Below are 25052 nucleotides of genomic sequence, written 5' to 3'. Positions count from 1 at the left end.
TACATACTCAAAAGGTTTATGAGAATTTTACCTGTAATAATTTATATGATCTATCTTCCATCGGTGGGTATTGGCGACCTTTACTTTTACCAAGACATTTAGTACGATCCTCGTTAGTCACTTGACAGAAGAAACCCTTTTTCGGATCATACCTCAAGTGAGAAGAATAATTAAAGGCGGGCGTAATTTTTAGAAATCGTTGCAATTCATGCAATGTTTCCACGGGATTTTGTCGTAACTGTTCGCCATCGATGATGTGTAATTGTTGCGGTGGATAGAACGATAACCACCTTTCTAAATGTTGGGCATACTTTCCGGGATTTAGACACCTAAAATCGAACGCATTATTGTGAATAAAATTTATGTCAAAATTATGCGTCGTTATGTGGTTCATATATTATTAAACAAATATGTCTTGGGTAATTATTTATATTTAATTCAGTACCTATTTCTAAGATCTCGCAGGGGTTTTGGAGCAGAATCACTCGCTGTAATAACCGCATGGAAGGAATAATTGTTCGCTATCGGATCTCCGTGCACTCGGGTATGTTGATACCATGAATAAGCACGTCTTGCTGGAGAGAGCAAAATGGTGATTAGTTTAGCTCTTGGCAAAAGCGCATGAGCCCTTCGCGGTACTAATTCTCCATCGAAATAAGTGGCAGACTTTTCAAAGAGATATCGAGAACTCTCATTTTTTGATGCTGGAAAGAAGCTCATATACCTGAAAAAGTAATGTATCATATATTTTTGCTCTATGCCAGAACATCAGATCTCTAATATTTTCAATTGATTACTTACCAATCGAGACCTTTGTAATAATTCTTTCCGTTAAAAAATTGTATTTCCTCAAAGGTGTCGGGGCTCGGTAAATTACTACTTATTGCTGGATGAATAGAGAGAAACGTGTACAAAGCTGTGGTACCAGTTTTCTGCGGCCCAATTACCAAAAATCGCGGTAGTTGATCGCAAGTTTTATTTCGGGACCAAATCTTCTGATGCCTCTGATCATCACACGGATTCTGAAAAAAGAAGAAAATAAAATTAATAATAGTATAGAAACACAGTCAACATTATCAAATATCAAAGCTACTCACTCCCCACACTGGATCGGCCTCCTCAGGATATAATTGAAAGTAACGTTCTCCAAGTACAAGCGGTGGTGCGCTGGACAGCCTTAAATTCGTCCAACATTGAATAAATTTTATAACTGACTCGAAAGTGTACAATGCCAGTCGATCATTTCCATAATTCGACATATGTGTCATAAAAATATTTATCTGAAAAAAAATGCATGTATTATATTAAAATTAAAAAAAAAAAAAAACTTATTGGCTCTATTGTTGAAATAAAAAAAATTAAAAATACATCTAACATGTTAAATAAAAAAATTGATGTGACGCTTGAATTAACTGTTCAGACAAAAACAATCTTTGCAATTTCCTCTCTTCTCACCGCGTCTCACCCGCGACAACCAGTCGTCGACTCTGTAACGAACGATCGTTTTCTGCACTCCTCTGTTATTCTAATCACCGCATCGTTTTATGCGTCGAAAAAAGTACTTCGGCAAGAAAGGGTTATGTCTCCGAGCGCAGCGCGCACAGAGCGTCCGACGTGTGTTACTCCGCGTATTACTCGGGCATTTCCGACTTCTGGCTTCCATTAAAATTTTCTTCGACAGGTTCCGGCAACTGTCAGTGTCAGAGTGTGAGGAGATCCACACCTTGCCCGTCTTCTTCGTCGCGGCCGAGATTCTCATGCCGTTTCGAGCAAGTGATTTTTGCGAAACACGAGACAGATAAAATGCGCGAAGAACATTTTACATCGCGGCTCGTCTCATTCGTCGCTTGAAGCGAACTCTCGACGTCGTTCATTCTACCGACGAGAATTGACCGAAGGATCAAGAGTGACCTCGCTTTACATCGCAACCAGCTTCTTGTGTCGCGATCGAGAATAAATCGAGGGAAGACTCAGTGGAAGTAAGCAACGCTACGAACATCGAGAGTGCAAAGTTATCCAACGAATCGTTCGTCGCGCTTCTTAATTTAAATCGTAAAAAATCGTCGCGATAATCCCCGCGTTATTCTTTCGATCGTTCGTCTCTCGAGTGATAGTGATTATAAAAAAAAGCAGAGCAGTGTAATATAGTGTCGAGTGATTTAAAGTGCTGCAAGACACTCAGGATAATCCAGAAACTGCCCCGGAAGGAAGGAAGGAAGGAAGGAAGGAAGGACGGATGGACGAACAGTCGGAAAATAACTTACCCTAACCTAATCGAAAGCTACAAATGTAAGTAAACTAACAATAGGCTGTTGGTCGTAGATCAATAAATTGTAATTATCATAAAGAAATGATTATAATTAATGACCCCAAATATAATGACGCGCGCGAATTGAGATCTTATGAAAAACTGTGCGCGCGTATTAAGCGGTGCGCAAAGTTTCTTCTAGTGCAATAAAGATTAACACGTCAGGCTGAAAATGATTAATGACAAAAGTCAATTTGCTATAGATAAACGGTTGTTAAAAATAAATGCCTATACCACAGGAGATCAAACAAGCTCGGCAAAGATTGATTTCGTAACAGATTTACTTACCGGATTATATACGATCGTTTGGAAAAGTTCGCCGCCCTGTATCGACTCGTCCAGCTTTTCCCTTCCACCCGGGTACCTCTCGATAAAAATCGTGTGAGTAAAAAGGCCACATGTCTGCCTCGGTAGAACCTTGAGGTACGCAAAAAAAAAAAAAAAAAGAGGTACGGTTTTACATTTGGGAATGTGATATCATCAATTTATAATGCATATTGCATCCGGCAAAATAAGTGGAAACGTTTCACGCACACGTCCATATCCATCAATAAACAAATGTGAAATTAATTATCAACGAAATTTCGTGACCGATCGATTACGCGCTTAATGCACGCGTAGAATTTCGTTCGCGTTCAACATTGAGATTTTTACGCTTAAAAAATTACGCACGCTAATGTTCGCTAATAAGTACACTATAAATTATTATCAATAAACGTTTATAAAGTTAATCTTTTTTTTTTTTAATATAATCAATAATGTAATCCTTTTCGCGTGACTTTTACCATAATGTTACGGTGAATGAAGCCTCGTCTCAGACGAGCCGGCCTTAGGTGCGGATATTCCTCGGTGCTCGTGACCTTGATGTTCCACACTCTCTTCCACGCCTCGTACAGGCTTTCGTGGACCGGGTAAACGCCGGAGTGATGCGGACTTACGCTGTATCCGCTTACGGTTGGTATACCGTGGTCCTTGGCGAACTGCTTGTTCAGCACCATGTCGAATTGTAGATGAGTTACATTCTCGTAAAGATGCGGCTGTTGGTGATTCCACATGTGGGAAAACCACGTAAATCTGAAAAATCGTGAACGCTTGAGATCGCGATGAACATTTTTAAGCGCGTCGAGAGCCGCGCCGAGAGAGAATAAAGCGCTTGGAAACCTTCTTATTTTTTTCCCCTTTTTTTTCAACTTTTTGATGTCGGCAAACATGATTAACTGCGATCGCAGCGAATAAAGCACTGTAACGTTTTGTCGCGGGCGATTATGGCAGCATTATAACAAACTGTTGCGTGACATCATACGATAAAAGCTCCTACGACGTGACCGTAAATTCAGTTTGTGTTATGCCCATACATGTGCAGCCTCGTAATAATAAATTGCATAATTGCAGCAGTCACCGCCTATAGTTCTAATTAATTAAATTACCTTTAAAGCTACGCAAATATTTCGACTCGTGACACAATAAACACAATATCCAGTTGATTAATGTATCTATTAATGTATACTCTGGATTACACACGCGGGCCTCCAGCATAGCGCAATATCCAGTTCGAGTTTATCGGTTTCGCGCAATTAATTTCCCCTCCTACCTGTCTACGTTCTCCAGAAGCATGTCGTCCCCCAAATTCTCCTCCGTCGTCCCGTGATGGAAGTACTTCCCGGAAAACCCCAAGTTGAATTTGAACCCCGGTACGAGAGCTTGAATTCTTTGCTGCGTGGCCAGCAACGCCATCACGTCGTCCTTCCTCAGCCTGGTGCCCTTCTCGCCGACGAGTATGTCGTCGACGTCCACCAAAATCATGCGGTTCAGGCTAAGGCTCAATTGCCCATGCGACAGATAAGATAGCGAGTCTAGTAGCAGCAATTTATGCAACCAAAACCGCAAGCCGCTACCAAAGAGGACCCTTTGAATTCCATCGTATCTGCCATGGTCCTGTAAAATAAACAGTTTATTCAGAACCGCTCGACGCTGGACCAGTTCGATAACGCGTACAAATTGCCTATACGAAATAATTGTCTGACAATCGCTAACTCGTTTCAATTTCTTCGAGTTGCTTTTTCAGAACGGCCGTTGAATTTGGTTGGCGTTTTAATTTTCGGCGGAAACGTGCACCGATTACGAAGCACCGTACGCATGCACGTGTATGCAGGCTCAGCCGACCTAATCATCAGCGCGTTAACTAGCATCATTATTTTTCTCTCAATAGAGTGCGGCGGTACGCGGCGAATAATCGGCCGCGTCCGACGTGTTAATTGCATTGTTCGACGGAAACTCCCTGGCAAGTTCGCGACCCCGGTCATGAACCGGGCTTGTTAGCAGTAAACAACAATAATAATCTCACGGATAATCCCCGTCTGTACGAGCGAGGCTGGGCGCCGGAATAGATACGCGGATCGCGCAGGTAGCCCAGGTGATTAAATCAGAAGCCAATCAGCCGGTTCGGCTCATTCGATTAATGAGCGCGACTGCGCGACGCGCTTCATTTGCTACCATTGGTACCGCCAATTTATTTCGTTCCGAGGCGAACGGGGGGATTGACCCTACCCCGTCGAACAGATCAAACGCCAAAGGCAGACACGCCAGAGATGAGCGAAAAGCCGCCCGAGATATTTTTGAACCGTCACGAACGCGAAACGTATCCCGAATATAACGTACCGCGGGATTCACGGCGGGGATTCAAAGCGTCTATTTTGAGCCTCGCTCTATTCGCAGGCAAAATCCCATCGTTCGGCTCGATTCGATTAACCAGCCGCAATCACCGAAATATCTAAGCGTAAAAGGAAAAGCATTCGAAACACTTGATTTCTAAAAAGCAACGGCGAGCGAGAGACAAACTGGATGCGCCGTCAATTGGCGCCGGAAGTACGGAAAAGTTAACAAAAAGCTCGCTGTATATCTCATAAGCTCCGTCCCGCCGGAGACAAAACGGGCGGCGGTGTAAGATATGCATGCCGAGCGGATAGGAAAACGTTGCGCGCCGGAAACAGAGCGCACGCCAAAAACACCGACGATGTAGCACGCGTTCGCGCTCCTCGCTATCACGGCGACGATATCTCGGCGCGTGTCCGGCGAAAACGTCGTTTCCTCCATATCGTCCGCAATTCGGCGACTCCTTCGAGCGCGTTTTTCGCTCACCACTGTCACACGACTCTTCTTTCTCTCTTATCCGCGTTTGTTGCGTCCGGAATCTTGCAGTTGCGAATTCCTGCACGAATGTAAACGCCGGAGCGGGACGGCTTTACGAATTGTTTCAGTTTACCTCCACCAACTGCGGATCCCTTCTACATTTCCTCTTTTTTTTCCCCTCGTTCTTTCTCTGTGTGTCCCTCTTTCCCGTGCCTCCGTCCCTACCGTCTCCTTTCTTTTTTCTTTCTCTCGTCTCCGCGTACGTGGCCACGAGCCGTATCGCGGAAATTCCACATTTGTTTTCGTTTTCCGGCACCGTCGCTGGCAGAGCAGGAAGAATCGCCGGGACGAGAGAAACAGCGGAAAAGGAAAAATGTACGGGAGTAAATGAGAAAGTAACGTACGTATTCGTGATTTCTATTAATATTAGAGTAATTATTGTTGAAAAGCGCAACGAGAAAGTCAAAGGAAAAGTTTCTCGAAAATTTTGAAAATATCTTTATATTCAAAGTGTTTAAAAAATCGAGGTTTAAAAAAAAAAAAGAAATATGAAGCTATTTTCGACATGGTACTCGGCAATTACATCTCCCGCTGGAAATATATAAGCCCCTTATCGCATCGACTAAGGGTTAACATGAGAGAAAAGGGTGTGCCTCGTCTTATCGCAACGTTTGAGAGAGGGTCCATGGAGGGCTCGTCTCCTCGACAGAAATACTCGCACAAACGCGCGGAGTAAAATCACACCGTGCGTATTGTTTCAGGGCCTTCCTTTTGTTTTCCACCCCTTGCCAACGGCAGATCTTACACAGCCACTCAGCTTCTTGTTTCCTGCCTGGCCGCCTTTCCTCTTTTCTTCCCCTCATTACACGCAACCGCAAAGTGAAGTGGCGTATCGGGGGTGCATTCCGCGTTTTCAACCGGCTTTTTTTTTTTTTTGTGTATTTTTCAACGTTCAGAAAGGCGCACGAAATCACCACTCGAAAAATTTTGAACCGAGAGCTTTTGCGTTTTGCTATAGACATTACATAATGTAAGCACATGTTTTACACGTTACTTAAAACTCTTCTTTGTTTTTAAATTATATATTTATTCAAACATTAATTATATTTATGCCGCATTTTAAATAACACGCGCGATATTTTCGCGAAGCAGGGAAAAACAATATTTGTATAAATTAACAGAACAGTTTTAGCGCCAAGAAAGTGCTCGATGACTTCAATGTGATTAACTTTAAATAACCGTGTTATTCTGTATGTGTAACATCTTTCATTGCCGACTCCTTAGTACGCTGCCTCCACCATATATATTCCTTCCGCGAGACTCTTGAATTTCTGACGAACAAAGAAAGATTTGGTTCTCCCCAAACGTGCCCATGCGAGTATAAATGTCGGGTACAACTTACTTCGTAAATTGTTTACATATACCTTCCTTCCTGCTGTCATAGCTATCCTTATTATCTCCGCGCGGTTTTGGTTCCGTGCACCCTTTCAGTACAAAGATCGCTCCGCGGAAATACCGCGTGCGTTTTCGTTTTTCGAGATTACCTTTGTAGCCGAGAAGATAAAAGCCAAGCTACGCGCGCACGGAGCTGCGTGAGTTAATAAGGGATTCCCAAAGGGCACGCTTGGAGCTTTGTGTAGGGATAATGGGGCCCGGAGTTCAAAGTTGATACCGAGAGATAATATTTTAGCCCGTTGTGTCGCGGATTCTACGATTTTTCCCCTCAATGCCTACCGTGAAAGTACTTCGGCTCTTACGTCCAGCGAAAGGGCGTTTATCACCCTTGCATCTATTACGATAACGCGGTTTTCTGGCACGGCGGGTACGCCAGGTGCAACCCGATGAGGGAAAGAGAAAATGATTTAAACGCTCTCTGTTCACCGAACAGTAATAGACACGGGCGCGTGATTCGGCGCATTAATTCCGCAGTCGTTCGAGTTGTCCGGGACGAGATACGTGACCGGAATCCGCGGCAAATAAAGTGCACGGCTCACCTGAATGACAGTAGCCAGGGGACTTTTGTTGGCCGGATAGTCGAGACTGTCCCGATACGCCCAAGCGAGCGGCTCGTAGGTGCTGTGATTGGCCTGAAAAATAGTCCAGTCGCCGCCAGGAAGTGGTCCCCAGGCCGTTTCCCCCGATCTGGTTAATCGAAGAATGGGAGACGCCGCATTCAGCTGGGCATCCTGAAGGAAGAAAAGACCTGATTCTATGCGACTCGCACAAAGAGTACCGCTCTCGCTTCGCCGTCGTGCCAGATTCTCTCGCTCTCGGGAAATCAAATTTTCGGGAGGGCATCACGCGCGCTTTAGCGCTTTGTTAAAGAGAGGAATTGTTCAGACCGATTGCACGCAATTTTATATTCGGAATACCACGTGGCGATTATTCTGAAAAAAAAGGAAGAGAAAAATGGACGAGACTGTATAAAATGCGATAATAATTATGAGAAAAATTATTTAAAAACCTGTAGAATATATTAAACAATAAGAGAAAGGCCGATCAGAATTTGATAAATTATTTTAAGCATTCCGAGTTCTAGATTCCATTTATTCCGCGCGCTCGAAATAATTTTCTGAATTTTATCAAATTTATGCCAGAAATAAAATTAATCTAAACGCTCGCTCGAAATACATCGGAAAAATTGATGAAATCGCTTTTGTGGTTATGCGGTTAGATATTTAAACAGAAATGACATATTTCGTGCTCAATGAGTGCGAACATCAACTGGCTTTATTAGCCTTATTATTATTATTTTTTTTTTTTGCGCGAAACGATCGTTACTCATGAGACGTGCTGTCGTTCGGAGCACGATCAATGCTCCAAACTTTTAAGAAGATTGTAATTTATTTTCCATTATAAACATTGCGGTAATAAGGAACAGCTGGTGATTGATGTTATAAACCGTGTTCAATAATTAACCGGGATGATTGACGAATGTATGCTACAATCGTTTTTCCAGAGAAACGTAAAATATTGATTATTTTATTACCGTAATGCTAGCTATAGGAATCAGGCCTTTTATTACTTCTTTTACGACAGTTTTTTTTCCTTGTTTTGATGTCACTTCTCGCGATACAAATTTGATCGCCAGCATTACAGTTTTTTTTATCAACATAATTCTTTTTAAAATTAATCCCGAATATTGATTGCGAAAAAAACTTTCTATCGCGATAAAATGTAAGGGTTGAAAGAGAAAAATACTTCGAGCATTTTACTTTTAATGATTAATTAGGAAATAAATTTTCAATGTTTTATACGTCGATTTGGTAAGAAAAAGAAAAGTGTTAAAAATATGTAGAATGTTGAAAAGAAATTATACGCGTAGAAGCGTTAAGTATTTATAAAATTAAAAACTAAATGTCGCCTGTGAAAAGATTTCGATATTTGAGAAAGAAATGTGAGTGTCTAAAGTTTGAATTTTTAATCAACGCTGCAACTAACCTTCAATCTAAGATTCGTATGTATAAAAAGTGGAAAGCCCTTAAGCTGAGCACCGACGAGACTCTCTTCTCCTGGAGGAGCAAAACCGATGATGCCAACTGAATATTCCCTGCAATATTTGTCGAGTAGCTCGCGATTCCATTTGTCCATCTGCAGGTACTTATTTAGGTTCTCAAAGATCAGCACTCCGTACCGACCTTTATCGAGATTTGTCAGCACCGGTAAAGACTTACCGGCTACCTCCAATTTGTACCTGAAAGCATATCAGTAATTTTTCATATTTAGTGATCTGTAAAAATTTTGACTCGCTTTGAAGTTAAAAAAAAGCTTTTATTAACGAAAAATAAAACATCCTGTCTATTTCAATCGGAACTACGATCGATTCATAATGCATGCACTCCGCCAAAAATATTTCTTCTAAGTTTTTCGAAAGGGCTATGATTTTTATAAGTATTTCGTATGCTCTACATTCACTGTTACCGGGTGCCATTAAAACTGCAGCGATATATATTCTGTTAATCGCCTTCGGGGTCTTAAGAATTGAGCATAGAGGAATGTGAACTTTTGCGAAGTTCGCCTAGGTGCGCATTATTCTCGTAGAGTTTATATATAAGTCAAGTGAGAGAGAAAAAAAAGAAAGAAGTTTCGTTAACGTGTTCTTTAAAATGGAATAAATTCTGCTCTCCGTCTTCCTTCCGGCTCGCCAGTGGCTGATACTCCCTTTACGGGCTTCTTCCCTCTGTCTCTTTCCTTTCTTGCACGCGCAAATATTTCACCGCAAATATTTAGACGAGAATGCCACTCGTGTAAGATACAGCCGTCAACGTGTGTTTTGACAATTTCAATCCGAGGACGGTGTATCGGATGTTTAAAGTGCGAGCCGTAGTAAATAGAAGTAAAATGGAATATCGATAAAAGAAGTAGCCCGGGGGAGAGGCTGCCGCCGGTATTGTTAAACGATAAAACTGAGACACTTTATATCGAAATTCCATTTATGTGGCATCCAAAAAATAAAAAAAAAAAGAGAAAAAAAAATGTCCTGCAAATAATAAAGCAATTACACGTATGATACACGCTCCCCTCGACATCGAAACATTTGGGAGATTTATCGCGCTCTTTTTTGTTTTTTTTTCCATGCAAAATTATACCCTGACGCCGCTACAACTATCTTCTAGTCGCGTTTCGGCCTCATCTGCATTTTTATCATCTGAGTGCGCTTCCTCAATCTCAAAAAAAAAAAAAAAAAAAAAAAAAAAAAAAATCGACAAATACTCCCGTGTTGCGTGCAATAAAATGATTTTATTGCGAAAATAAACCAACGTGAGTTCACTCGTCAATCGCACCGGCGGGTCCTCGCTCACATCCTGTCGCGCGTCGTAAAGAGGCGCGAATATTAGATTTATCGGGAGATGTGTACCGATAAAAAAAATTTAACAGAAACAAAAAACCAGAACTAAAAAAGAATAAATAATAAAAGAGAAATGTGTTAGCCGCTCAATGGCAAGTTTATGCTCGGCGTTTTTAGTGGATTTTTCGGGAAAGCATCGCTCGTAAAGTTCGCGAGATGAATATTCAACGGGCGTGAAGCACATTCTGATGAACATCGGGAAAACGTGTATCCGCGTATATTAATAGATATTTAAATTTTCGAACGTCAAGTCACACTGCGATTTCGAAAGACAAGTCGGCTGACCGATGTTCGCCCTCGTTCGCCACTTACGGCTATAAAACGCGTAATTCGCTAGGTTCTCGTAACAATGAAGACAAATGACTTCGGCGCGGTGCAACGACACGCCGGCAAACCGACATACGGGCGAGTTTATAAGAGCCACGGGGCGATCCGGCCGATGTAACAGTTTTATAACGAGCGGGGGAGCATTGTTAACAAACTGTGAGAGCGCGCTCTTCGGCCCGCGGAATTTATTTTCGCGCTAACGGACCGTACGCGAGCGTAGAAAATTCGAGTCAACTAATGAATGACCGGGGGTATAATTTGGCGACGTAATCGATTCGATAATTGGTGACCGCCCATTAACGGCGAGTTAGCCAATTTACGAGACTAACGAACTGTCATAACGAACCATCCCGCCCCCCCGCTTCGTCCCCGTCCCGCCTTTCGCGATCGGGCCCTTTTGTTCCTAGCTAACAATTGAGAGTTCGCCATCCAAGCGCGCGTCACGCGAAGAATCCGAAAGCGAAATTCAGAAGTATCGATCCCCCTTACCTCCCCGCGGGCACAATGTCCCCAATCGCGAAACGATGAAAGGCGCGTACGTGCCGAGGATGATATCCCGGTCCCTCGAAATTCGCACGGCGCGGCGGCCCGGCAGTTTCGTTAATTATATTTCGAACTTCCTTGTCCTTAAAAGTTCATCCCGGCCCTCATCCACGACAGGGAACTTTCCTGCCTCGTCCGGAAGACGAAGATTGAATTAAATTTAATTAATGCGAAATCAGAAGGGATAAAATTGACGCGGCGTCTTGATATTAGAGATAGGCATTACCGAACAAGACTATTGATTTGAAACGAGAGATACAGTCAGGAAGTCTCCGGATGGTTACCGGATTCTCACTATCCTTAAATTCATTAACATCCGGTTCTTTATAATTGGTTGTAATTAACGTCAATCGATATAATATTACAGACAGATAATTTAATCATTTTTTACAATTAGTCGTTCGTATGAAAATTATATGAAAGAATTTCTTTTCTTTTCTCCTCGTTTTTTTTTTTTAATATATTTTTTTAATAGAGATAAATTTAAAAGAAATGTGTTTGATAATGTAATATCCAATCTGTAATATAATACGTAATATAATAGCGCGAGGTATATCGTTAAAATGAATAACGACTTATCATGTTAATCAAAGACTGCATCTTTCAAAAGTTTCAAAGAGAGCTTCAGGTAGTAAATCGCAATATCGTGAAAGAAACTAATCTTATGAAAACGAGACTACCACGCGGCTAGTTTAATTAACCAGTTGTAATTTTATCTTAAATTCAAGTTATTAAAACGTGAAAGCGAAGCGTATCAGCGTCCGAACGGATTCTCTGGCGAGTCGTTTAATCAAATAAAATGCTGCTCAGTTTTCCAGAGAATAATGCAAAGGGCAAAAGAGCCTTTTCAAATACATCTCATCTCCCTTTCGATTTTAGCTACATAAATTTTCGGTTATTTTTAATATATCTGTTTAAAAAATAGGAGTTTTACGAAGTCATTATGCGAGCACGCATCTAACTCACGGCGCTTCATTATCCGCGGGCGAGAGACTGGGGGGGGGAAACTCGCCGAGCGAATTTCACGTTAAAATGCAGATGTAATTCGCGGAAACTCGCGCGGGCGTACGGGGGCAGATATTATAAGCGCAAAGTGCCGAGCGGTCCGAATCGTAACGGCGGCATACAAGCGGCCTAGGTATGTTTTCATTAAGAAGAATAATTTAATTAAACGGATTAAATGATAGGATTGGATAACGGCGCCGAATCTGGCTCAAACGTGCGCAATCGTTCCGCGGCCGTTATCATAAGTTATCTTCTTGGGTCGAGGAGATGCAAAAACGATAAGCGACCCTCTTCTCTCTCTCGCTCTCTCGGAACACCGACGCAACACCGGAAGGCAACGGCGGGGGCGGCCTCTCGAGGGAAAATAATTTACCCCCCTCCGGGGGCGTGTTCCAAAGAAGTCGTAGTCGCCTCGTAAATTTCTGGCCGACGCGACGCGTGCTACAACCCTCCACCCTTGCACGTTTCCGCTTCCGTCCCTCTCGACCGGCCGACGCTTTTCGAGAAACTTGCAAAAGCGGCGAGCGAGCAGCCCTGAGAAAACAACTTCGTAATTTTCGTTAAAATCTTTCCGATTTTCGCCGCGCGAGTGGCGAACGCCGGGACAACCGAGCGAGGAGGGAAATTCCAACTAGAAGCTCGCTAGCTTCGATCCGCGTTACCGGACATCGCCTTCTTCGCGGACCCGTTTCGCTTTAAGCGACCGTGCGAAACTTTTTAAATTACTCCCCGAATGAAATTATGCCGCATAGTTGACGCAAATTGGACCAAAGGCGGCTCGGGAGTGACATTTATGGCGCTCGACGGTCGCGAGACGTTTTAAATCGAAGGGAGTCTAACTGGACTAATGGCAAATAAATTCAAAAAATTTATAAAGAATGCCGGAGCAATACGTTACGAGCGAGCGACTCGATAAATTCCCGTCAGCGTTATTAAAATCGCTGAAAAATATGAAGAATTCCTAAAAGTTGTACGAGAGTGCGTTCAGGCGAAACCTTGGCAAGTCACATTCTGAATTACATCTAAATTTACATCAAATATGTATTCGATAAAATTCATTTTCCAGCCATAATTTACAAATAGACATAAGAGTAATAATCGCATCTCTCTATAAAGGACAGATGCCGAGTATAGAGTCGTGATGCACACAAGATGAAGCTGTTTCTTAACGTCTCAATTTTCTTCATCTTAAGAGCTCCGCCGCGATCTGCAATAGATTCGCGATAGCCATTGCCCAAGAGTCCTATTTTCGCGTATGTGTTCGTCGCCGAATGCTATAGCGCTTCCTCCCTCGGGCGCGGGATGTTTCTTTCGAAAATAAATGTCGGAAGTTCTTCCGTCGCCTCGTAGTTTTCGTTGAAGATTTACAAGACGGGCGACACGTTAGCATTGCAAAATATTGAATTAATCCTCCGACGCCTGTGGACTTCCTGAATCTTTCATTCCTCGCTGCCGGTGTTTTCTCACCTCCGGATTTAAACGGGAGATCGACTTATACTTGCCTCTCGCGAGGAGGCGAAAAGAAATCGCGATTACAATAAACGGGCCTGAGCTATTAAGTAAACAGGAAGATGAAGGAAGACGTGAAAAGCCCAGAGGATTACCGCCATTCGTTACGCATTATAAATTGCTGTTTGTCGAGACGACCTGGTTAGGCGCGCTCAAACGCTACCGGGCGCAACACGGCCGTTGCAGAAAGAACCACGTCAACGCCATCGTGAGCTTCGCGCAGACAAAATAAAATGACACGAAAGACGATCGCGGTAACACCATCTCATCACGAAGCCTGAGTCTTGGCGAAGATATCCGATACTCCCGGCCTAGATAGAGATCTTCAAAAGTATCGACTGTGGGTGCTTTTAGTCGCAGCCCTGCTGGTGCTATCAATGCATTATCTCGTAGTATCGATATTCCATAGCGGAAACTGGAACGGCCATTCACTACAAAGCGAACGATTGTCTAATACCTTACCGAAACGTATCGAACGGGCGTTTTTCAAACGCTCGTATCGAGCGCCGCGAAACGTTATTCGCGAACTAGCGCGTTTTCTTAACGGCATTTGCGGATAGCGCGATAACGGCGCCGATAAACGATAAAGGACGAACGCCGCTACGTCATTCGCCGGCTGCGATATCTCGCAAGCCATTGTCGCTTCTCGTTGCGAGTGGCGGAGCTGAAAGCAAAAAGCGGAAGGCGGATGAGGGTCGGGAGAGCGCTCAAACGAAGAAGGAAACCGGGCCACCCTACGGAGCGTCGTCGTAGACGAGGTGGGCAAACACGATTTACTCCCGGCGAGGACTTATCTTCCTGGCTGGCGGCGGTCGCATCCGGTGTGGCGACAACGGGAACGAGCGCAAACGAGAAAAGTCGTCGCCCAGGCGGATTTGCCGAAAGTGCATTCCGCGGAATGAAGAGGAACGGCGACGCGAGCGAGTATAAGAAAATAAGGTGCTTGTCGAGCTGGCAAGGCGGAAGCGACCGTCGTCACCTCCGAAGAAATACAAAGGGATGTTTTCGCGAAAGACAAGCGGAACGTCTTAAATCTATCGAGCGCCATATGGTTAGATTTTAAATCCGGTCAATAAAATCTTTATTTAATAATTTTCGAATAATTCTTTCTTGAGACTTTCGACGAAAAATGATATTTGCGCAAATAATCGAGAACGTAGAAATCACTCGGCAATACTTTCGGAGAACGTCCGCACGGCGTTATCATTGTTAAAATAACTTACCACACCTCCGCATCGGAGGAATTTTTCGCCGATTAAATTTCCTCACTCGCGGGCGTGCTTTAACAAACTCGCCGACAGACAGTAATAAGGCGAAAATACATTTTCAAGCGAGAAATGAATACCCAGAGAATTCTATGCAAGAGTACAAATAGAAGATCCAGCGTGCTGCATTGTTGTGCAGACTGGGCTCTTCTTTTCGGAAGCCTTACATATTATTTTGCAGAAAATAAAACTTTAGATTCGTATATCAAAATACCTATGTTATACGTCTATACATAATTTAACATCTTTAATATAAAAACGTAAGAGTAAGCCTTCGGTGCGTTAAATCTTAAAAAAAAGAGAAAAAAAAAGTGAGAAAAAAAATTCGCGAAAACCAAGCGCGACGTTCAAAAGACATTTTTCGACTCGGTCAATTTGTCACGTTGCAATCGAGACTTTTTTCGTCGTATCGCGGAACTGTATTATTTGTACGAGATTTAATCCACTTAAACGTCCCCCTTTCATTATACGGGGAGATTACGCATGCAAGGACGCTTTATTAGGGTAGGATTTAATTTGAAAGGATCCACCGCAGCTGGCCCATTGTGCCTTCGGCCAAGACGGAAGGCGCGGCGGAATCCGCATTCGCATATTGTCAGGATCCCGCGAATTCCGCAAGAGGCGGCTGTATATACGTATATTTATTCTTTTGTGCCGGGACGGCAGAATGTAAAAAGGCGACGGCGGGCCGCGGCGAATAAAACCGGGCGCGGGCGGTGCAGAACCATTTCCCGACGGCGATCTTTCTATCGTGGCGCAGACAGCTGCGCTGATGATCTGTATCTGGATAAAAATCCAATTATCCTGTATAATGGGCGCGTAAGCTTGGAGCCGATGCGAGCGGAATTAACGCGGCCATTATAACGCGCCGTGAGATTAACTCTTCGGCCGATCAATCGGTCGGCTCTATCACTTTTTTTTTCCCTCAAATTAGGAATAGAACGCTTCTTTCTGTGACTCTCGCCGTTTATACTATATGCATACTATCGAAAATATATTGAAAGAATTTATTTTCCCGGTGTCAATACGTCGCTTTCATTTAGAATAATATAATATTCGCATGTACAGAGAGGAAAGGTAAAGCCATACAGATACATATCGCCGGATTAATGTCATTCATGACTTTTAGCCGATAATACTTTTCAGCCTTTGCATTATGGATCTAATTTATCGCGTTAATTAGCGGCGAAAAAGGCCACGCGTATTTATGCCGGACGTGCCCGTAACGATGGCTGGCTTTTACTTTTTCAAAAATGCTGAAAAAGCGTGTGGTCTGCTTGATAATAATCTTTAATTAGCGGAGCACATATTTGTGACGAAATGCTGGACATAGAGAGATTACTGAGGGGAAGGGGAAAGAGAGAAATGTTTTTCGCTCGTATTTACAGCGCCGAGATAGCCACGGTTTTCCAGAAACGCGACGTGCATTTATTCTTTTGTACGATGTCAGATTGAATCGCGAACGAATCACAAATAAAATCACCCGGCGGCGTCTGTCCTATGCACGTTATTTTTCAGTTTGAAGTCGCCCTTGTGTTTCGTGAATTTTGCAACGCCAAATTCGTCCGTGTCGATGATTGTAAAGAATACCGCGCCTTTTTTTTTCTTTTTTCCCCCTTTTTTTTTTGTTGCGACGACACAAAGGACAACGGGCAACGAAAATGCCGTAAAAATTATTACGGTCTCCGGCAATTTTTGCGTCAAAGAAAAATTTTTTAAATATTGATAATAAGTGCCCCGCTGACACGATGTACAACTTTTATCGGAAACCTTTATAGCGGAACCCTTCGAGAAAGCGCCTGCGAATCAAGTATATTTTTACGTGCGACGTCTTATGAATTAAATATATTATTATCCTTGGTGGCGTATCGAAAATTCCCTCCAACACACACACGTTTATTGAACGACCAACGTCGACGGCGCGGTCCCCTCGCTTCACTTATCGCAACACTCACGGTAATCCGTCTTCGTTGTCCCATGCCGCCCCATGCTTCTCCGCGCTTGTATTTTTCTTCGTGCTTCGAAACAACATCTCGGGCGTGCATCAATGCGGCATGCTTTAGCTTAATCGCCAACAATAACTTACCGCCGCAAGTTTCCAAGTTTAGCCGCTTCGATCATGGACTTTGCGGTCTTCGTGGGCGATTCAAATTGACTTCCAAGTTTGCTAATTCCGTCGGAGTTAGTCCTACCATTAATCGGCCAAGGTCCGGCATGTTTTCGGCTTACGTTATCGCTGGCGTACACCGTAAGAAAAGGCGATGCATTAGCCGACACTGCGAGTCCTTTATTCATGCCTCGACACGACTTCCTTTTAGTACAGCGTATAAAACGCGTTGTTCTTTCATTTATCTCGGAACGTTTGTATATATAACGCAAGATAATTCGATCGTCACAATTTAGGAGTAAAATATACATTTTCTTCTGCCTTTCAGCTAAACTCGCAAGGGCGTTTTTGTCGAAACCCAAGCGCACATTCTACTTAAGTCGGCATATAAATTTAATGCCGTTTCATTTAAAAGTTCGTCCAACTAGTTAAGTCCCGGTGCCGTCATCGCCTTGAAGCTCGCATGGAAAATTTAAAATTTCATACGCGAATACATCCGCGCGTAGGTTCTCGAGGGTGAGATAATTTTGAAGAGAAAGATTTGCGGATGACGCAGCCGCGAAAGCTGCCTCGTACGCGCTGCCGTGCCAATTGCCTCCGATTGCCTCGGAAGAGCGATCGCACGGGAAGCTGTCGGCTCTCGGGCTACTGGCGGGCATGCAAATCACGCAATCCTGGCGCAGCTCGACAACGGCCGATGACCACTGGCGCGTAATCAATCGATCGATCGCCGAGCCGTGCCGAAACGTGACGTACGAAAAGCGGATCCGCGACAAATCTGCATAGTCATAAGACGGATCATCGGACGCGACGGTATCTTCGTGTTTAGACGGGAGCGACGATAAGCTCGTCCTGGCATATGCCGATCAACGCCGTTTGAACGATGACCGATGAACGCCCGATCAATCGATCATTTGTTTTACCGTGAGAAAGGGCGGCGTGAATTTGTTCGGCCTATCTGCAAACGCGATAATCATCTTCCGGTTCGGCTGCGATATATGTATCCTATTGTAAAACGTGACGTTGACGGGCCGGGGGTGGAGGCTGCTAATTGTACACCTGTTCGGTGAGTCGCGATGAAAGGTAGTAAACGAAGAACCGGGCCTGACTAGGAAGTGTATTCAAGTCGCGCCATTCTGAAACTTTGATAGTAATTAATTCAAGGAAAAGCACGTCCGTTTAAATTGGACACTGTCTTATTTATATAAAAATGACGAAACCGCTAAAAATTTTTATTGTAAATAAAAATCAGTTACTTTTTATTTCGAAATAATGCAATATATATAACAGTTTCTTTAAAAGTAAAATATCGTGTTATAATTCGCGAGATACCGTCTTCTTGTTGAAAGAGGAAATAACGCTAATCGGCTTTCACGTGGCGGATAGATTTATCCGCGAAAGTAAACAAGTAATCAAATTGTAAGTCGCTGTCAAATAAAAATGAATAAACTGAAAGGCTCGAATTAATAAATAACAACTTCTCGTGAGAAATCAAGCCCGGCCGTATGGATAACCGCGCTATCTTTCTCGGTTGTATAAATGTGCATCGATGTTCAGTGGTGGAGCCGTGTTTTCCAATACCATTAATCGGCTTCATACAATTCTATCGAGTTCGTTGAATCCAATAATCGGCTTAGGATCGCAACAAATCTCTGCGCTCCATTACACGTGCTATTCTTGATCTACAGAATATTTAGGTAGCCGCGGCCAGCATATTGTTCTTTCTCCGATTCAAACATTAAACCAGCTTCTTGCGCCCAAACTCGAGATCCCCAAGACACCAGCGAAATTAAATAGCGATCGCACAATTCTTTTTATCAATATTATGGAGTGCAAAATATATTCCGATAAGTTCAACTGTTTTGTAGACTGATAAGACTAATTTTTTTTACAATAAAAATATAAATATAACTTTTATCGTGGACAGATTAAAATTTTTGGAGAGATAAAATTGACGAGATAGAAAGTCAAAAGTCTCTACGCGAGTGAATATGAAATTTGGTAAAGTATTGAATACCTCCATCGCAAAGTCAATTACGCATCATTCCTTTGTCTCCTTAAATAGGTAACCAGTTCGGTAACCGGTGCGGATTCGGGTAACGATTCAACATCGCGTCAAGGACTTGGCGGATCAGCCAAGTCGCTCATTTGAATTTGTCGATTCGATTACGTGGTTCGCGTCCTCGAAGTTCGCCGCCGATCAACGTTATCGGCAATGCACGGTGCTATCGGCACGCGCGTTTATCGGGTGCGATGCAAATCACGTCGTTTCGGTGCTAACGGAACGTTTCGCCGCGGCACACAGTAGGTAAAATCGTTAATCTAAGCGAACGGAAATTTCAAAGGAGATTAGCGCATTGTAATCGGAATGTGATGAAAATACGTATTACATTCAAGATATATAAATTATGCAAATCAAACGACGAACGGACGCACGAATTAAATACTTAAGACATTTACTTAAAAGTCTAATCGTGTTAGAATTTTTTTTTTACTTGCGACCGTTCCAGCTTTGAAATACATTTTAAACTTTCTATTCGAGCCACAGATTAACAGAAAAGCAGCACAATGAAGCCAAGTGCTCCCCGAGCGATTGTCCTATACAAATTAATCGCGATCAAGGGTTAAACGAGCTAAGGAAGATATCATCGCGACCACGTCGCGTAAAATCGATTATTCGCGCGGCAAAACGACGATAATCGTGAATGAATAATTTATCGAACCGGCGCATTTGAGCGCGCAAAAACAGGCCCGCGCGCCAGATCTACTTCGCGGCCGCTTTATTTGCCTAATTACGACGATGTAACAGCGCCGGTGTACTGATTGTCGGCTTTATCGCGGACGTACGTGCCGCATAATACCGCGCAAATGTTTTCGACGGTGTTTATCGCACGTCCACGTGTACCTCCGCGAGGTTTTCCGCGTTGGCGATTCCGCGGCGAGCAAAGTAGAGCTAATTCTATTTACGATTTTGGCCCACGTCGGTTCCATTAAAGCTGAGATTCTTGAGAATTCGAGTAACAAAGCGTTATCGCCCCGCGCGTGAACTTCGTCAACGACACGCGTTTATCGGCAATGCAAATGGTGCAAGCTGTACCGCCGAAGCGCCGCTCTATCTCGGAGAGATAGTAAATGCAGATGCTGAGAGACGGCCGCTCTTTACCCCCTCGTAACGCAGTTAGCGAGAGACAAAAGGTCAGTTTTTAAAGTTCGCAAAAGCAAAACTAATCTTCCGCATTAATTTCCCGTCGAGTGCATTCACGGCGGCGTGTTTCAATTAAAATAAGTATTATTCGTTGTTGCGTTTAACATTCGTAATTATTAGCAACAACGATATCGCGTCTAAATATCTCACATTTTAATTTAAATGGCGCAGACAAAACTTTTTCTCAATTTCTTTCTAACTTTTATATATATTATTATTATATTGTAAATGTAAAGAACAACAATCCAGACAGATTTTTGTGGATTATCGGAATTTTCGGCAGATTATCGCAAAATATTCGTGAAAAAAAAAAAAAAAAAACATTTATCAGCGATTTAATTTAAAGGACATGTCGAATTTACCCGCCGCGATTTAATCAACGATTGTTCAATTTCTATTTGCCGGCGGGATGCCACAAATTGATCTATTAATCGATTCGCCGATCCCGTCAACCGTGCCAACGTCCTCGAACTTGCCGACCCCGAGCTGTATTATCGCGGGCGCGGCGATATCGGTTCTCTTATCGGCGACTATGCAAATCACGTTTGCGTCCGACCGTTTCGGGAAACGGACCGCGCGCCACCACGAGCGATAGTCATTAATCGATGGATTGTCCAGCGGAATATAATGAAGGAAAGCCAGGCCGACGTTACGAGCTGTCTCTCGATACGTTCCCGATGGGGAACATCGGTCGGCCAGTCGTTTCCGGTGCCGCGGAAAAGGGATCGATGAAGCCTCGTACACTGTAGACTCGACAATTCCATTAATTCCACGTTCGTCCGCGGCCCTTTCATCTACGTGGAATCTCATTAACGCCGCGCGGCGCTGACGCTGGCGTCGATGTCGGCGACGCTCGCGCACTAATTTGCAGGTTCGTCAACAGGACCGTGCGGACTTTAAATTCTCTCTCCTATTCGATTTGCATTCTGTTGCGAGCACGCGGAAAAAAAAAAGTGGATCTCGGGGCGAAACGGCTGAGCGCGAGTACCGCGGTGACAGTTCGTCCCCATCACCCTTTCCCTTTGCATTGGCTTTCCATCTCTTTTTTTTTCCTTTCCGCGTTCTCCTCCTGACAAACTGATCGCTACCGCACTTCTAGCGAAATCCCGTTCGCTTTTTAGCGGATATTTAATTTTCGTTTCTCTGTCCGCGAGCACCGAGATTTTAAAAGCCCCCTTTTCTGTAAAAGGGTTACGCTCGTTCGACCGACGTCTCGATGCTCGTATCCCTATCGTGATTTTATTCCCACGATTGTAAAACAGATCGGGGGAGAGTTCGATTGGGTTTGAAAACTTTCCGGGATAGATATCGGAGGCCGAAGAGCGATATCGATCGCAGGCACTCTCGAAATTAATGACGAAGTAGTTCCTCGTCCCCGGGAGGAATCCGTTTCTCCAAGATTCGATGATTGTGTAAGTGCCATTAGGGAAGTATCGATGGAAGTATTGATGTCGCGAAGCACTTCGTTTCGCAAACTACGAGAATGAGAATTGAAAAGACGTTGTAATGGGAAGATTACACACAATTCCGACATCTGCAGCTGCCTAGCATAGACTATATTTCTTATACTTCATTCGAGCGACTGTGTTACCCCAGATACCGCGCGGTGTATTGCTCGAAGAGTTTATCGATAACTAAAGTAACTTTCAACTACAGAAAATAACTCTACACTGTATACTTTTTCGTGAAAAAATTAATAAAAAAAAAAAAAAAATGTGACAGAAAAATAATCCCTTTATTAATTAAAAACTAGCGATGTCCGTATCAGCAAACATTAGATTGTGATCTGCTCATATTTTTAATTGCATTGCCAACTAAAATTGACAAACAGCCGATTCTTCTCTCAAGGGACCTCCATTCGTTTCTCTTCTTTCTTTCATGTCCGATTCCGTTGGATGCTGCTTGTAGGCATCAAGATGTATAAACCTCCCTATATCCCATTTACACTTTCATTCCTGCCCTTCAGGAGATACGCGTACGTACGGTGAATTCCGATGAAGGGAAAACAAGCCGGGGTGAGATACGCGGACGAGATCGAACCGGATGATCGACGCGACTCGACTTCCCCGCGTGTTTGGCGAACGCCGTGGATCACGGTTTGACCAATGCACACCTCTGGATTTCTAAAACGCACCCCGCGACCCGTCCGAGAAAACGAATGCGCACGGGGAAACATCGGGAATTATTCATGAAGGAAAATTTTGGATCCCGCGAGACGCACACCTCGTCTGTCTGTTATTTCGTATGCGACGTCTCGCATGGCCGTGTCCGCGGCAGCTGCATAGATATTTACCGTACGTACTAAAGGCCGCGTCCACTTCCTGAGAATGCGGCGAATAATTCAGAAACGATTCACGTGCCACGCGTGGCCTTTGTACTCGTTCGAGCGAGTACCGTGACGTTAGGGTCAAACACTTAACGCGGCCGAAATTAATCCCACGAGACTGTCGCGCGAATTTTTTATGATCCCGATTTCGATCACTCGAGTCGCAAGTAATTATATTTCGGGGCACTGGAATTCCCCGAATTAATTTCTCTCCGAATAGCTCGATCAACCTGCTGCAACAAATCGGCATTTAATCCGAGACATCACCTACTCGTTAATTCATGAATCGCGCCACCCAATCCCGGCGAAAGGTCTATCGTTCTCCTCTCGTTCCATGCTCGGCTTGAAATTAGATTAGATTAAAGCATACCGAAATACGTCTTTGATTAGAATACGACTGACGCGGGCAGGCGATTCGAGATCGTGTACTCGGTTGTAGGTTCTGCTTTGAGAGCTACCGAGTGTACGTCCTCCCACCTTCTGAATAAATCATATCGCTGCGGGAGAAAAGCGACGACCCCGTCGGCGTGCCGTCGTCCGCCGTCGGTGGTACGCGCTTCTTCCCTTCGTTGAGGAACCCCATTTGCTCGGGCAAGTTTCGCGAAATTTCATGCACGGTCCGGTAAGTTCGTGTATCCGTAAGTTCGTGTAGTTGGTAGGCGACGCGGCAACGAAATTGGGAAACAAAGTTACGAGCAAGAGTGCCAATCGCGGCAGAAAACCACACGAAGTTGGGGGATGTAACGGATATTCGGATCAGCGCGAGGGTTTCGAGAGCGCTCTCGAGGGAATGTTCTTCAAGGGTATGAGAACCATGACGACTCTTCATCACGAGATGATACGGCTTCTCGTCGAATCAACTTACGAGAGGGATCGAAAGAGGGTTACGCACCCGCCACGTTCATTGTTTCACGAACGCTTTGTGTTCTCCAGTAAGCGGCAAGAGACAGTCTCTCTTTCTCTCTCTCTCTCTCTAAAGTGACCGTAAAATAAACCGTAAAATTGAATCCAGCTCTCATAAACTGTACATTTCATAAATTTTATCGTTTAATTGTTGCATATATTTTTTTTTTTTTTGTAATATAAAAATATTTTAAATAATTCAAGAAAATGCACACGCGAATAGCGGTAATATATTCACGGAATAATTGCGTTCGTAGCTTTGTGGCGAAAAGAGAGTGAAGGTTGCCCCTCCATAGAATGCAATCTTACGTGGACTTTACTATGCTGTTTTGTATGCGCTCGACCCCTTCCGCGGGGAAAAGCGGAGTGCTAAATAGAAAGCATGCAAGAGGGCCGAATTCATTCGAAATTGAATAGAAGTCTTACGGTAGAAAGAAGGGTGCTCGGAGGTTCAAGAGAGATCTCCAGCTTAACCGGGGGCCGGGGAGATCTTTCCTGATCCAACCAACGTTGGATGCGAATTTCTTTAAATAATAAATGAAATTGGAAACGGTGAATCGGTTTCGTGAGAAAGCAATTTAAAAAAAAAAATTGCTTTCTTTTAAAATGCATTTCTCATTTCAAATAAATCTGTATTCATTTACGGATAAGTATCACTATGCATCGTTAATTTATTATTAACGACAGATTAATGAATGATAAAAAAAGAGAAACGATCCCCAGCTGTAATTGTATGGAGAAAAATTTCGCGCACCAATTTATATGAGCATTATAGCAATATTGTGATCGCTCACGTTTCGTTCACCGTGTTTAAGACGTTTCAATCTTTTCTCCACATCGCACTTATTGGATTTTGAGAAGTTCTTTCGACAATTCGCCACTTTTCGCCAGTTGCGCAATTTAATTCCTTAACTCGGTCATGGTTTATGAGATTTTCGAAACAGCTGCGAGCAAAGAAAACAGCTTGTAGCTGTTCCTAACTTTCGCTGATTGGATCTAAAGGGGGAAAAAAAGGGAGCCAGATTCAAAGAGAATATCGATATCTAAACCTAACATTGAATCCTGCGTTTTTATAGTCTCGTCGTTTACTCCATCAGATTTAACAATCTCTATTTACATACATGTAATGATTTTCAAAAGAGTCAACAAACTGTTAACCTTTTCGTAGTCGTTGAACACAATAACCAGAAAGAGATTCGCAAGAAGATAATACATTTCAGACATCACATCGAGAATAAATAATATTACGAGAATATTTCATTTTCTTTTTCATGTATAATTCAAATCCATTCGGGAGAGCATTTATATACCGACAAGCGATATTTGATTTGTTCTCGAAGTTGAAATTCGATTTCCAGCTTGATGTGACTTCGCGAAAAACAGAATAAAACCGCCGAGTGAATCAGCGATTTCCCGCGATTCTCGTGTTTAAGTCTCGCGCGATTTATCCGGGCGAGGCATGGACAAACGAAAGTTAAGCCGGTAATTTCATGACCGGCTCGCCGATGTTCCCCGTGCAAAGCTGCGGTCCGAGGAAAACAGCGATATCGCAGCGGAATTCCCGCGGATGCCGGCA

At 43.5% G+C, this 25052-nt stretch overlaps 1 protein-coding gene across 1 annotated transcript in view; it reads right to left on the bottom strand.

The window, feature by feature from the left end:
* The window catches only part of Sfl (N-deacetylase and N-sulfotransferase sfl), a 94051-nt gene that overhangs the window by 2830 nt on the left and 66169 nt on the right, over positions 1–25052 (bottom strand). The window contains exons 4-12 of the mRNA XM_070656021.1: positions 8879–9131; positions 7432–7623; positions 3900–4243; positions 3094–3382; positions 2597–2725; positions 1098–1280; positions 802–1022; positions 446–724; positions 32–329 (exon numbers count right to left, since the gene is read on the bottom strand). Coding sequence (XP_070512122.1) covers positions 32–329; positions 446–724; positions 802–1022; positions 1098–1280; positions 2597–2725; positions 3094–3382; positions 3900–4243; positions 7432–7623; positions 8879–9131 — 2188 coding nt within the window. The remainder of the gene's footprint in view (positions 1–31; positions 330–445; positions 725–801; positions 1023–1097; positions 1281–2596; positions 2726–3093; positions 3383–3899; positions 4244–7431; positions 7624–8878; positions 9132–25052) is intronic.

Source organism: Cardiocondyla obscurior, linkage group LG01, assembly GCF_019399895.1.
Source record: "Cardiocondyla obscurior isolate alpha-2009 linkage group LG01, Cobs3.1, whole genome shotgun sequence".
Taxonomy (NCBI): Eukaryota; Metazoa; Arthropoda; class Insecta; order Hymenoptera; family Formicidae; genus Cardiocondyla; species Cardiocondyla obscurior.
This window is presented reverse-complemented; position numbering and strand designations above follow the sequence as displayed.